General features: G+C 35.8%; 1 protein-coding gene across 1 annotated transcript in view; it reads right to left on the bottom strand.

Moving 5' to 3' along the window:
- The window catches only part of RNF169 (ring finger protein 169), a 47,239-nt gene extending 37,830 nt beyond the window's left edge, over positions 1 to 9,409 (bottom strand). The window contains exons 1-3 of the mRNA XM_014540367.1: positions 9,370 to 9,409; positions 7,203 to 7,226; positions 394 to 467 (exon numbers count right to left, since the gene is read on the bottom strand). Coding sequence (XP_014395853.1) covers positions 394 to 467; positions 7,203 to 7,226; positions 9,370 to 9,409 — 138 coding nt within the window. The remainder of the gene's footprint in view (positions 1 to 393; positions 468 to 7,202; positions 7,227 to 9,369) is intronic.
- Between the last annotated feature and the right edge of the window lie 2,171 nt (positions 9,410 to 11,580).

Below are 11,580 nucleotides of genomic sequence, written 5' to 3' on the forward strand. Positions count from 1 at the left end.
TCAGTTACATGCAATTAGAACCTTGCAAGATAAGGAAAAATAGTAAAAGCTATTATTATTAAAGCTTGAATGTTAGCGTTTAACTAACATTAAATGCCAAGAATACCTCTCTTGGTGGCCAGTTATTGCAGCAGGTATGTGACAGGCGCTATGAGCTACACTTTCATCTTTGAAAGGACAGCTTAGAAGGGGGTTCTTAGTTAAGATTTACTCTACTCCCATTATAGCTACAATCTAACTATGCTGGTATAATGTAATGTGTAGAAAGACAGGCTCTGAATTGTAAATTTAAAAAACCCCTAGGCAAACCAAAACTCTCACTAAGCATTCTTTAATGCCATTATTTTAATTTACTTTTAAAAAATGAATGGCATGATAACATGTATACTATACCTTTCTCAGGCTTTCATATTCCTCACGAAGTTCCCCAGGCTTGCTTAATTTGATTGGTGTTCTGAATATAAACTCTGGAAGAAAGGGAAAAGAAGATTTTTAAAAATATATATTTTTATTGATTTCAGAGAGGAAGGGAGAAAGGGAGAGAGATAGAAACATCAATGATGAGAGAAAATCATTGATCAGCTGCCTCCTGCATGCCCCACACTGGGGATTGAATCCACAACCCGGGCATGTGCCTTGACCAGGAATCAAACCGTGATCTCCTGGTTCATAGGGCGGAAGCTCAACCACTGAGCCATGCCGGCAGGGCAAGAACATGCTTTTTAATAAGACGTCCTAGGAAGGAACCAACCAACACCTCATCCTACTGCTGTCCCCACATTATCAACTACATTAAAAGTGTGGTCATCTTAACTTGAATATTCATTCATTCATTTAACAAATAATTATTAAGGGTGTAAACCAGGCACAGTTCTAAGCACTGTAGAGAAGCAGTAACAAATAAGATCCTAGCTCTCATGGAGTTTACAATCTGTGAAGGGAAACAGACAATAAACAAATATATGAGTGTATATAATACAACTGATGGTGCTAAGTGCTATGGAGGAAAATAAATGTAAAATGTAAGAAAAAGATTACTTTATATAGAGTGGTCTGGAAGGGCCTGACTGGTAAAGTTAACATATTAAAAGACTCTAAGGAAAAACTATTTAAAGGTCTTAGTTCAGTGTTACCAAGTAACATTTTAATGAGCTAAAGTTTTGTTCATAATACTATATTTTTCTATTTCTTTTTAAACGCTGTCACCAGATTGTTTTCCTGTACACAAGCTGTAAATATTTCCAGTATAGAACCAGATTTTTTTTATCCTCAAAGACTTCAGTGGTTTTGATCTGCCAATCAAGTAAAAACTCTTCAACATGTCATTCAAGGTTCTCCAGAGACTGCACATAAGCATCTTTCTAAAGCACTGCGTCTCTTGACCCTAGTTACAATATATATGTTGTAATCTGTTCTGCTGTGTTTTTAGGTAAAATTCTGAATCCGAGATACTCAGGCCATAGGAGGCACACAATATATGTTGGTTATATAAATAGATGATTAAATCCAAGTTAAGAACAGGAATAAAAGATAAGTTGTAAATGTTGTCAAAAAGGAGGGGGAAAGTACACATAAACTCCGTAAGTGTACATGACACTTCTAAAGACCCCTATGTATATTCAGTGATTGAAACAGTATTTATTTTGACTTTTTAATAACTTTACATCCCATTGAGGTTGATAAATACTTGTTGCAGAAAAGTTGACTTCGTCATTTTTCAGTTGTCTCAACTATTTTACAAAGACTCTTATTTAGTACATCTGAGAAGAGTGGAAGATACTTAGAAACATTGCATCTAATGCAGATGTAGAATTAGAGTAACTTAAAGGTCTACCAAGTACTAGAGAATTGTTAGACCCTCGGTATGGGAGATAAAACATTCCATCACCTTCATCCACTATACATTGGTGTTGTACGTTCTGTGGATTTTGACAAATGTTTAGTGACATATGTCCATCATTATAATATTGCACAGAGTACTTCTCTGCCTACGAATCCTCTGTGTACTGCCCACCCCTGTCCATCCTGGCAATATTTGGTGAATGTAAATTGGTACGCCTCCCCTACCCCTGCCTAGTTTTGTTACTCTCAAATAAGTCAAGGCATAGTAAGATTTCAGTCAGTATGTGGAGTACCAGTTGGCCTTATTTATGAACTTATTTCTAAATAAATATTTCAAAGTGAATTAAATGAACTTTAGGTGCTTACATCACTGTAGGTTTACCCTTGGTAACAAGTCTACCATCCTGATATTGATAATGGGGGAAGCTATGTATGTATGGGAACAGGAAGTATATGGGAAATCTCTCTACATTTCTCTCAATTTCGTTGTGAAACTAAAACTGCTCTAAAAAAAACCAAATTATTTTTAAAAAAATAATAATAAGCAGAGCAACAAGATGCCAAAAGAACCAGAAAAGAACCTTAGTCCAGAGGAATTAGTCCCAATCTCACCAATCCCTCCACCAGCTTCTATGGGGGGTTTTCAAGTGTTTCCGTCGCACAGAAGCAACCACTCACCCTTCCTTCATCTCACAGAGAAGTGCTAGCAAGGACTTTAGGTGACATGGAGATGCTGAGTATTTTGGTATTTGTAAATGAATCCTTTGGTTCAAGTACTTTCTGGATGTCTGTCCTCTGACTATTATGTTTAACAGGAAGGGGAATTCTAACAATATGATGCCTTAAGAACGACACAGACCTGTGGCTAGTAACCTAAGCCGACGATTGCATTCAGTGGAATGTAAACTGTAGGAGCAGCTATACTTCCTTGAAGGTCCTTCCTAAGAAGGATTTTCTCTGGGGCGTGGTTACTGGATATTAATAGAGGCAAACAAACAAAACAAACTACAAGACATTTTGCTAATTGCACCAAACCCTCAGGAATGAAATGTCATTCATTGTCAAAGCATCCACGCTCAATACAAAATTAGAAAAAGAACCTCACTGAACTTTAATGGGAAGATGCTACCCTGACTACTATGTTTGAGTTTCTTACTCTGTAGGTTCAACTTATCAGTGCAGCAGAATGACTGAATACTTCCACTTACTAGCTATTTGCCCTTGGGCCAATAAAAAAATCTCTTTAGCTAATCTCCATCTCTGTCACCACCAGCAGCATCATATGATAGCCAGCCGTTATGTATCACATTATACCAAGCCCATTTCTAAGGACTGTATAATTAACTCACTTAATCTTCATAATGATCTAATGGGGAGATACTATTATCCCAGTTTACAAATGAGGAAACCGAGGCGCAGAGCCCTTAATTTGCCCAAGGCTACAATGCTGTAAGGGAAAGAGCTATATGACTTACACCCAGGCAATCTAGCTCTAGGATCTGTGTTCTCACTCACTATGTCTTATTACCTCTTTAATAATTTTTTAAAAGCCTAAAGACCTCTTTAATAATTTTTAAAGCCATATAAAATGAGCAAAGGACATTTTAGATTTATAAACATATTAAAATCTGTTCAATTTCATTAATATTTCAAGAGATTAAAACCTTTTAAACCAAAATGCTTTTATGTATCTGATAGGCAAAGATAAAAAAGTGTTTGATGAAGGCAAGAGTTAGCAAGGGCATCCTTTATCTTAAAGATAAATATCATACAGATGTACAAAGATGTACATATAAGAATGTTCACTGCAAATCACTCAATACTGAAGACTGTAAACAACCTGTTCTTCAACTAGAGACTGATTGAGTAAATTATGAGATAACTGGAAGACTATGAATATATTTCTATCCTATCTATTTATATGCCTGGCATGGTTTCTTGGTTTACCTGGTAATTTTCTTAGAATGTCATTCATTGTACATATATAAAAAACTGTAGAGGTTCTGGATGATATTAAATTCCTACAGAGGATTCACCATGTTCTCTGATAGGCAGTTAGAATGGGGGCGGGACATGAGCTGATTCAAGGCAGGCTGCAATCTTTGCAAAGCTTGTAAAGCTCATTCTACCCTGGTCTGTAGCCCTTCGAGGGTCCAAATGAGTCTGGGGTGTTTACCAAGCCTGCCTTCCTTAGAAGGTCCTAACTTTTTCTCCTCAACACTGAGGAACTGCTAAAAAATGCTTTGCTTTTCCGTATCTTTCTGTGAAACCTCTTAGCCTTTTACTCTGCACAGTTTAAGACTCAGCAAACGCCTCAAGAGAAAAAAGCAGGTGGAGGGGGCAGAGGGAGGGGGATGTACCTCCTTTCTCTCTGGTATCTGGCCTCTCAAGTTCTGGTTGCCTTGGCAGCCCTGAACTACATTTTTTTTTTAAATCTCTAGCTCCATGAAGAAAGCTCCGCTGGCTTTTCTGCTTCTTAATAGCTGCACTCTCCCTTTGCCAAGAATCCACAAATGTCTGAAGGTCCTGGCTGCCTTGGCAACTTACCAATGCCTTCATATAGATTTTTTTCTAAATCAGGCTTTTCTAATTATTCTCAGCAGTAGTTTTGATCTGCTTCAATCTGTTCCATCACAGCAAGAAGCAAAATCTACGTTCTTCATAAGCAGTGGAGAATATAAAATTCTCATCATGAAAACAGACACCATTACTAACGAGGAATGAGCAATGAGGAAGAAGACAAAAGTAGAGACTATTCCTTTAAGAAAGTCAAGAAAGGCATATAATAAAGGTCGAACATAAATGGTCTAAGTCCTAAAGAAACTTACAACCTTACGAGGGAATAAAAAATATATTTGAGTGAAACAACTATAGAATGTCAAAGAGTTGTAAAACTAAATGCCCAAGTGCTGCATAGAACACCAAGAGGCAGCAAAACATATGTAAGTGCAGGGATACACAGGAAACAAGGGGCCATTATCCGTATTAATCTCAAGGTTACCTGCTTATACTACTCACTAATCTTCCAAGCAACCACTGTCAAATGGAATATGCAAAAAGAGAAATCTGAATGTTAAATTAAGCATCCAGAAGAAGTAAAAAGGTAGAAACACAGGGAGTGAACCACAAATGTGTTTTAAAATCAAAGTAAAGTGGTTTCTATTTTATTTACTACTATTTTTTGGTTTATCCCTAACTCTCCAAGAGTGCAGATGACAGCCAAGTACCAACTAATGCAATTGCTCATTTACCCACTTGCCCAAGACAAGTAACAATTTACAGTTGGTAATATAAAGAGTGTTTACCTGGGAAGAAGAGGAAGTACACAGAGAAAAAGTTAAAAGCTAATAAAATATTAACATCAAATGTTAAGACTAATTACTTAAGTACCATAACAAACACCACAGATAACTATTGCATTAACTTACACTGTGTTTTAAAACTATCCTTTGGCTCCAGAGACAGATGCATGGAACAGACTGTGGAATCTCAGAGGGAAGGCAATGGAGGGGTAGGGGTGGGAAGAGATCAACCAAAGAATTAATCCATGAGAGACAATAGTGTAGTAAAGGCCTGGGGTAGGGGGTGAGGGCGGGCTAGAAGGAGTCAATGGGGGAAAGGGGGACATCTGTAATACTTTCAACAGTAAATATAAATTTTAAAAATAAAACTATCCTTTGGCAAAGAACTAATCAAAATATCATAGCCCACATACAAAAAAAACTTATCAAATGTTTGTAGACACTTCTCCAAAGTGGACATAAGGATAGCCAAGAGACATGAAAAAAAATGCTCAGTCACTAATCATCAGAGAGATGCAAATTAAAACAAATGAGGTACACCTCACACCTGTCAGAATGGCTACCATCAACAAATAAACAAATGATAAATGCTGGCGAGAATGTGGAGAAAAGGGAACCCTCATGCACTGCTAGTGGGAATGAGATTTGTGCAGCCACTATGAAAAGCAATATGGAGTTTCCTCAAAAAATTAAAAATGGAACTGCCATTTGACTCAGTGATCCCACTTCTGGGAATAGATCCTAAGAAACCTGCAACATCAATCAGAAAGAATGTATGCACCCCTATGTTCACAGCAGCACAATTTACAATAGCTACTAATAAAATTGGGAAACAGCCCAAGTGCCCATCAGTAGATGAGTGGATAAGAAAGTTGTGGTACATTTATACCATGGAATACTATGCAGCTATATAAAAGGATCTTTTACCCTTTGAGACAGCATGGAAGGACTGGAGAGTACTATACTAAGCAAAATAAGACAGTAGGAGAGAGACAAGTATCACATGATCTCACTCATATGTGGAATCTAATGAACAAAATAGATCCAGGGACATAGAAACATGAAACAGACTGACAAATCTCAGAGGGTAGGTAGGGGTGGGAGCAGGGGTAGGGGGAGAGAGAGAGGAAAAAAAAACATCACCTTGAGAGAAAAAGGGATTGGTTGCCCAGTGATCTAACCCACAACCCAGGTATGTTCCTGGACAGAAAAATGAACCCACTATACCCTTCAGTGTACGGGATGACGCTCCAGCCAACTAAGCCACACCAGCCAGGGCTTGCAGTTTTATTATAATAACTAGAGGCCCAATGCACAAAATTCATGCAAAGGGATAGGTCCTCAGAGCTGCAGCTTCGTCCAGAAGGTCATCCAGAAGGATGTCTGGAAGGTCGTTCAGCTGTCTGGTCTACTTAACAGATTACACTTTTATTATTATAGATTTTATAGAACGAAACACTAGACAAGCACGAGGGAAATGACAAAATTGAAGGAAATAAAGGGAAAATAAGTTCACTGTTATTCAGAAAAATAAAAACCAAAATTGGATATGTTATCTTCAGGCTTAAAAATTTAATTGTACATACATGTAATGAGAAAAACTGGCTTAACAGCAGTTCATGTGGGAGGAAGGGGGAAGCAATTTTGTTTCTACAAATTCAGTATGAGCAAGGCCAATGTAATTTTTGGTAGTATTAATAAGAATTTAGCATCGAGATGAAGAGACAGTAAGCTGCATTATACTTTGCATTAGTCAGCCATTATTTAAAGTATAAGGGTCAGTTCTGAGTGGCATCGTTAAAGATGACCAGAAGGGTAAAGAAATTATGACATAAAAAAAAGAAATTATGACATAGGACCAAAAACTTTAAGGTCTTTTTTAGGAATCTTTTCCCTTCATTAAACATTTACTGAATACCTAATACATTCTAGGTACCACATTAAGTGCTGACTACACAAAGACATAATCCCTGACCTCAAAGAGTTCAGTGTACTACCGGAAACAGACACACAAACATAGAACTAAAATCCACTGACATGGCAGATGCATATACTCACGTGGTGGCACACAGGATGGTGTGACTCATATTTGAGTGAGAAAAAATTTCACAGAGCACTTGTTTCACCTGGGTTTAAAAGATGAATATTTTGACAGAAGGATAAGAAGGGGGAGTATCATAAGTAGAACAATCATAGGTGACAAAAGGTCAAAAAAGTTTCAAAAAGCATACTATATTCCAAGAACTCTATGTGGTCTGACCACAATCTTGAGATAGGAAGGAAGAGGACCAAAGAGATGAATTTGAGAACTTTAACCTAAAAATTTAGGCACAAATAATCATGGTCTTTAAATACTTGAACACTGGCCAGGCCAGTGTGGGTCAGTGGTTGAATGTCGACCTATGAACCAGCAGGTCACCAGTTCCATTCCAGGTCAGGGCACATGCCTGGGTTGTGGGCTCGATCCTCAGAACCAAGCATGCAGGAGGCAGCCGATCAGTGATTCTTTCTTATCATTGATGTTTCTATCTCTTTCTCTCTGAAATCAATAAAATTATATTAAAAATAAATAAATACTAGAACACTGAAACTGGGGAAGCAGATTTTGATTCACTAGAAAACTTAACTTTTAAACAATTAAAATTGTCCCAAAATAAGAGAGTAATAAGTACCTAGTCACCAGAATGGGAGAAGTATCCCCTATTCCAGTGTAAGATCAATCTCCCCCTGGTGTTCCAGATCTCATTTTCTCTCACTTCTTCATGAACGTAGCTCATTCAGTTTTCTCCACTCTCTCCAGCACCATTGATTTCTCCCTCTCTGCTATAATAATATACAAATTTAACATCCACAAATGATTTATAATGCCACCTGTCATCTACCAAATTCAAATATATGACAGCATGTTACTGGAGTCTACTTTTTTTGGGGGGACTCTTTAATTATTTAACACTGGTTATTCAACTATGCTGACACCAATACCTGTTTTAATTAATATTTATAATAGTTTAATTTTTGATAATCAATGTGTTCCAAAATCAGCTAGGGCAGAAAGGAACTATTTTTAAAGTGGAACTTATCAATAAGGATGATTAGTGAGTAAGAACAGTTAACATAATTTCGGGACACATTGTTTATCAAATATTAAACTATTATAAATATTAATTAAAACAGGTATTGGTGTCAGCGTAGTTGAATAACCAGTGTTAAATAATTAAAGAGTCCAAAAAATCAATTATTTGCCAATCTTATTAAATCTATTCCCATAATCATTACCTGCCCCCTCTCCCTTTGAATGATTTTGAAACAAATTCCAGATATCATATCATCTTACCCAGAAACATTTTAGCATCTCTCTTAAAGGGTTCTTTTAAAACATGTAACCAGAAAACTGCTGTCACACTAAAAACTGAATACCTTTAATACAAAAAAAGAAAAAAAGAAAATCCAACCTGTATTCAATTCCAATCAAATGTTTTTATAGTTTTTCAAATCAGGATCCAAATAAGTTCATACACTTAAACTGCAGATTTCCCTCCTATTGCTTTTTCTTCTTCACATATTTGTGGAAGAAAATGGGCCATTTGTAGTTTGCATAAACTGAATTTAGCTCATTGTATCCATGTATTACTTAGTGGGTAGATTTTGCTATTTACTCAATTTGGTTTTTTAGTTCATTTCTATTCACATTTTCCACTTATTTCTGAGTCAGGTTATATTTTTTAAGAAATTGACTATTTTATATAATTTTTCAAATCCAAGGGCATAAAGTTTGCCATATTCTACAGTTAATGGGCTTTTAAAAATCTTTATCTAGAGATGTATTACCTGTTTCACTCCTGACGTTATATATGCCTTCTTGCTTTTTATTTTTCCTTGACCAATTTTGCCAGAGACTTGGCTATAATATAGATTCTATGTTAATTCCTCAACTAGATTTGGTCTTGATTATCTTGTTTTCTATTCAGTAATTTATTTTTCTGATCTTTTACTTCCTTTAAGTTTAATCTGCTGAGTTTTCTAACTTCTTCAGTTAGCCACTTAATAGTTTTTGGTCTTCAAGTACCTTACAGATTCTAGGACATACATTTTTCCATATTAACATCTCTGAAATTGGGATATTTCCTACAAGTGGAATCTTATAATCACTGCCAGCCAGCAGCAGTGATACCACTCTCATTGCTTACATAGGTATGAACATAAGATAATTGAAGAAGAAGCTTACAAAAACTGTATAGTGATTTGCCGATTAACCCTGGTGGCATGATTGGACAATTGTAACCTCTCAATGTTAACCAATAAAACTTTTACAGACCATCTGAGGAAGAGCTGGGTCTCATCTAAAAAACTTTTGTGGATACCTTCTGGCAGGCTCAATAAAGCATTAGCATCAAAACTTTATGGGAGCCAGAAGTTTGAAAGAAAATGCTGGAGAGAGTTGTGGAGTACTTTTAAGAAATGCTGTATCACCTGACCAGAGTGGCTCAATGGTTGAGCAATACTATGTAGAAAAACAAAAACCTCTATGAGTCAGTCAAAAAATGATTTAGAAGAATCAAATCCTGAATATGAGGAAGTCACAGGAGTATTCTACTATACTAATTTATTCATTTTCTTTTATAAATATGTACATACGTGATACATTAAATCTACATCTAAATAAATTTATGAGCTCTTTCATAAGTATCAAGTTAAAAAGTCTAAGTTGTAGGAAAGCACTGTATTTGGAAAATAATAGCTCATCTTATAAGCCAGAGCACCTTAAGATTCAATGAAATATGATATAGGCGCTTAAATTTTCCTTAGTATGGTTTCAGCTGTATTAAATTCTAAATGTTTTCCAATTCCCATGATTTTGTTTTTCATTTGTACTTTAGTTTGGGGGTTTGCTGTTTAATTTTCAAACAAGGACTTGTAGGCAGGGAAAATTGATTATATGTGTTATTAATTTCTAATGTTATTGTGTTGAGTCAGATAACATGGTTTATATATCAATTTGTTGAAACTTTCTTTGTGCCTAATTATGTAAATGTCCCACATTTGTTTAAAAAGGATATATATTCTCTAATTTGGGAGGTGTATCGTTCTATGTGTATACAGTAGATCAAGTTATATATCATATTTCTTTTCTTTTAGTGGTTACCCTTAAATTTTTAATATGCATCTGACTGAAAGCCTAAAGTTAATCAATATCTCTGTCCTCCTCCTGAACTATACATAGACCATGAGAACTCGTTAATGCTGATCAGTCCCCAGCTTACATTTTATCCTTGCCTGGTATTTTAGTTCCACTTCGGTTTTAGCTCCCACAAATTGTCATAATTATTTTTGTTTTATGTAGTCAATGGTGGCTAAGTTTACCTACCAATTTTTGTTCAACAGGATTTCTTGTATCCTACTCTATCTCCTAAGTTACATTTCTTTCTTCCTGAAGTACACTGTTTGTATAATAGTTCTTTCAGAAAGTGTGATAAATTCTCTATATTTTTTTCTAAAAATATTTTTATTTTGCCCTCACTCTTGAATAACTTAACTGAGTATGAAACTCAGATTTCTCTCAACACTCGGAAGATATTCTTCCATTTTTTTCAGGCCTGTCTTGTTGAGATAGGTCTGCTCACGGCCTGTTGCTCCTTTCTGGTAGCTTTTAATAGTGTCTTTGGTTCATTGCAATGTGTTTAGCTGTAAGGTTTTGTTTTGCTCATCTAAATTCTGCTAGGGAATCATGAGTCTTACACCTAAGAATTCATGTCTTTTTATTAATTCCAAAATATTTTCAAGTCATCATCTCTTTACATTCCACATCCCCTTCATTCTATTTTTCTCCTTCTGGAATTAGTATTAGATGCTGGGTCTTCGTGACCTTTTATATCTTTCTTCTTCTTACTGTTTTGCGTTCTCAGGATTTCCTCATATCTACCTCCAAGGTTACTGATTTTCTCATCTATGTAGACTAATGCTTAATTTATTCACTGACCTTTTTAACCTACATTTTTCATTGTTTCTTTTTCAAATGTGCCTGTTTCATAAAGTCTTATTCATTTCTTTGGATGCCAATTAATCCTTTAATATCTTCAGTCAATTAAAATATGCTCATTTAAATTATCTTTCAAACTGCCATTCTATGATCCCAATTCTTGGAGCTATAATCATCTTTTTATATCTGCTGACTCTTATTTGTGGTAGCAAACTGTTGTTCTTGTGCGTAATTTTAAATTATAAATTCATCTCCAGTTGGGCTTATTTCTTCTGTGAGAATCCCTTGTGGCCTGAGATATGGGAGTTCCCCTGAAGTCTTGTTTTTCTGTTCTCTGGGTGACCCAGGATTATCACGAGCTTGGAGCCAGCTTTTTATTTTTTTAAATACATTTTTATCGATTTCAGAGAGGAAGGAAGAGGGAGAGATAGAAACATCAGTGATAAGAGAGTATCACCA

This window comes from Myotis brandtii, unplaced genomic scaffold (assembly GCF_000412655.1).
Source record: "Myotis brandtii unplaced genomic scaffold, ASM41265v1 scaffold244, whole genome shotgun sequence".
NCBI classification, from domain to species: domain Eukaryota; kingdom Metazoa; phylum Chordata; class Mammalia; order Chiroptera; family Vespertilionidae; genus Myotis; species Myotis brandtii.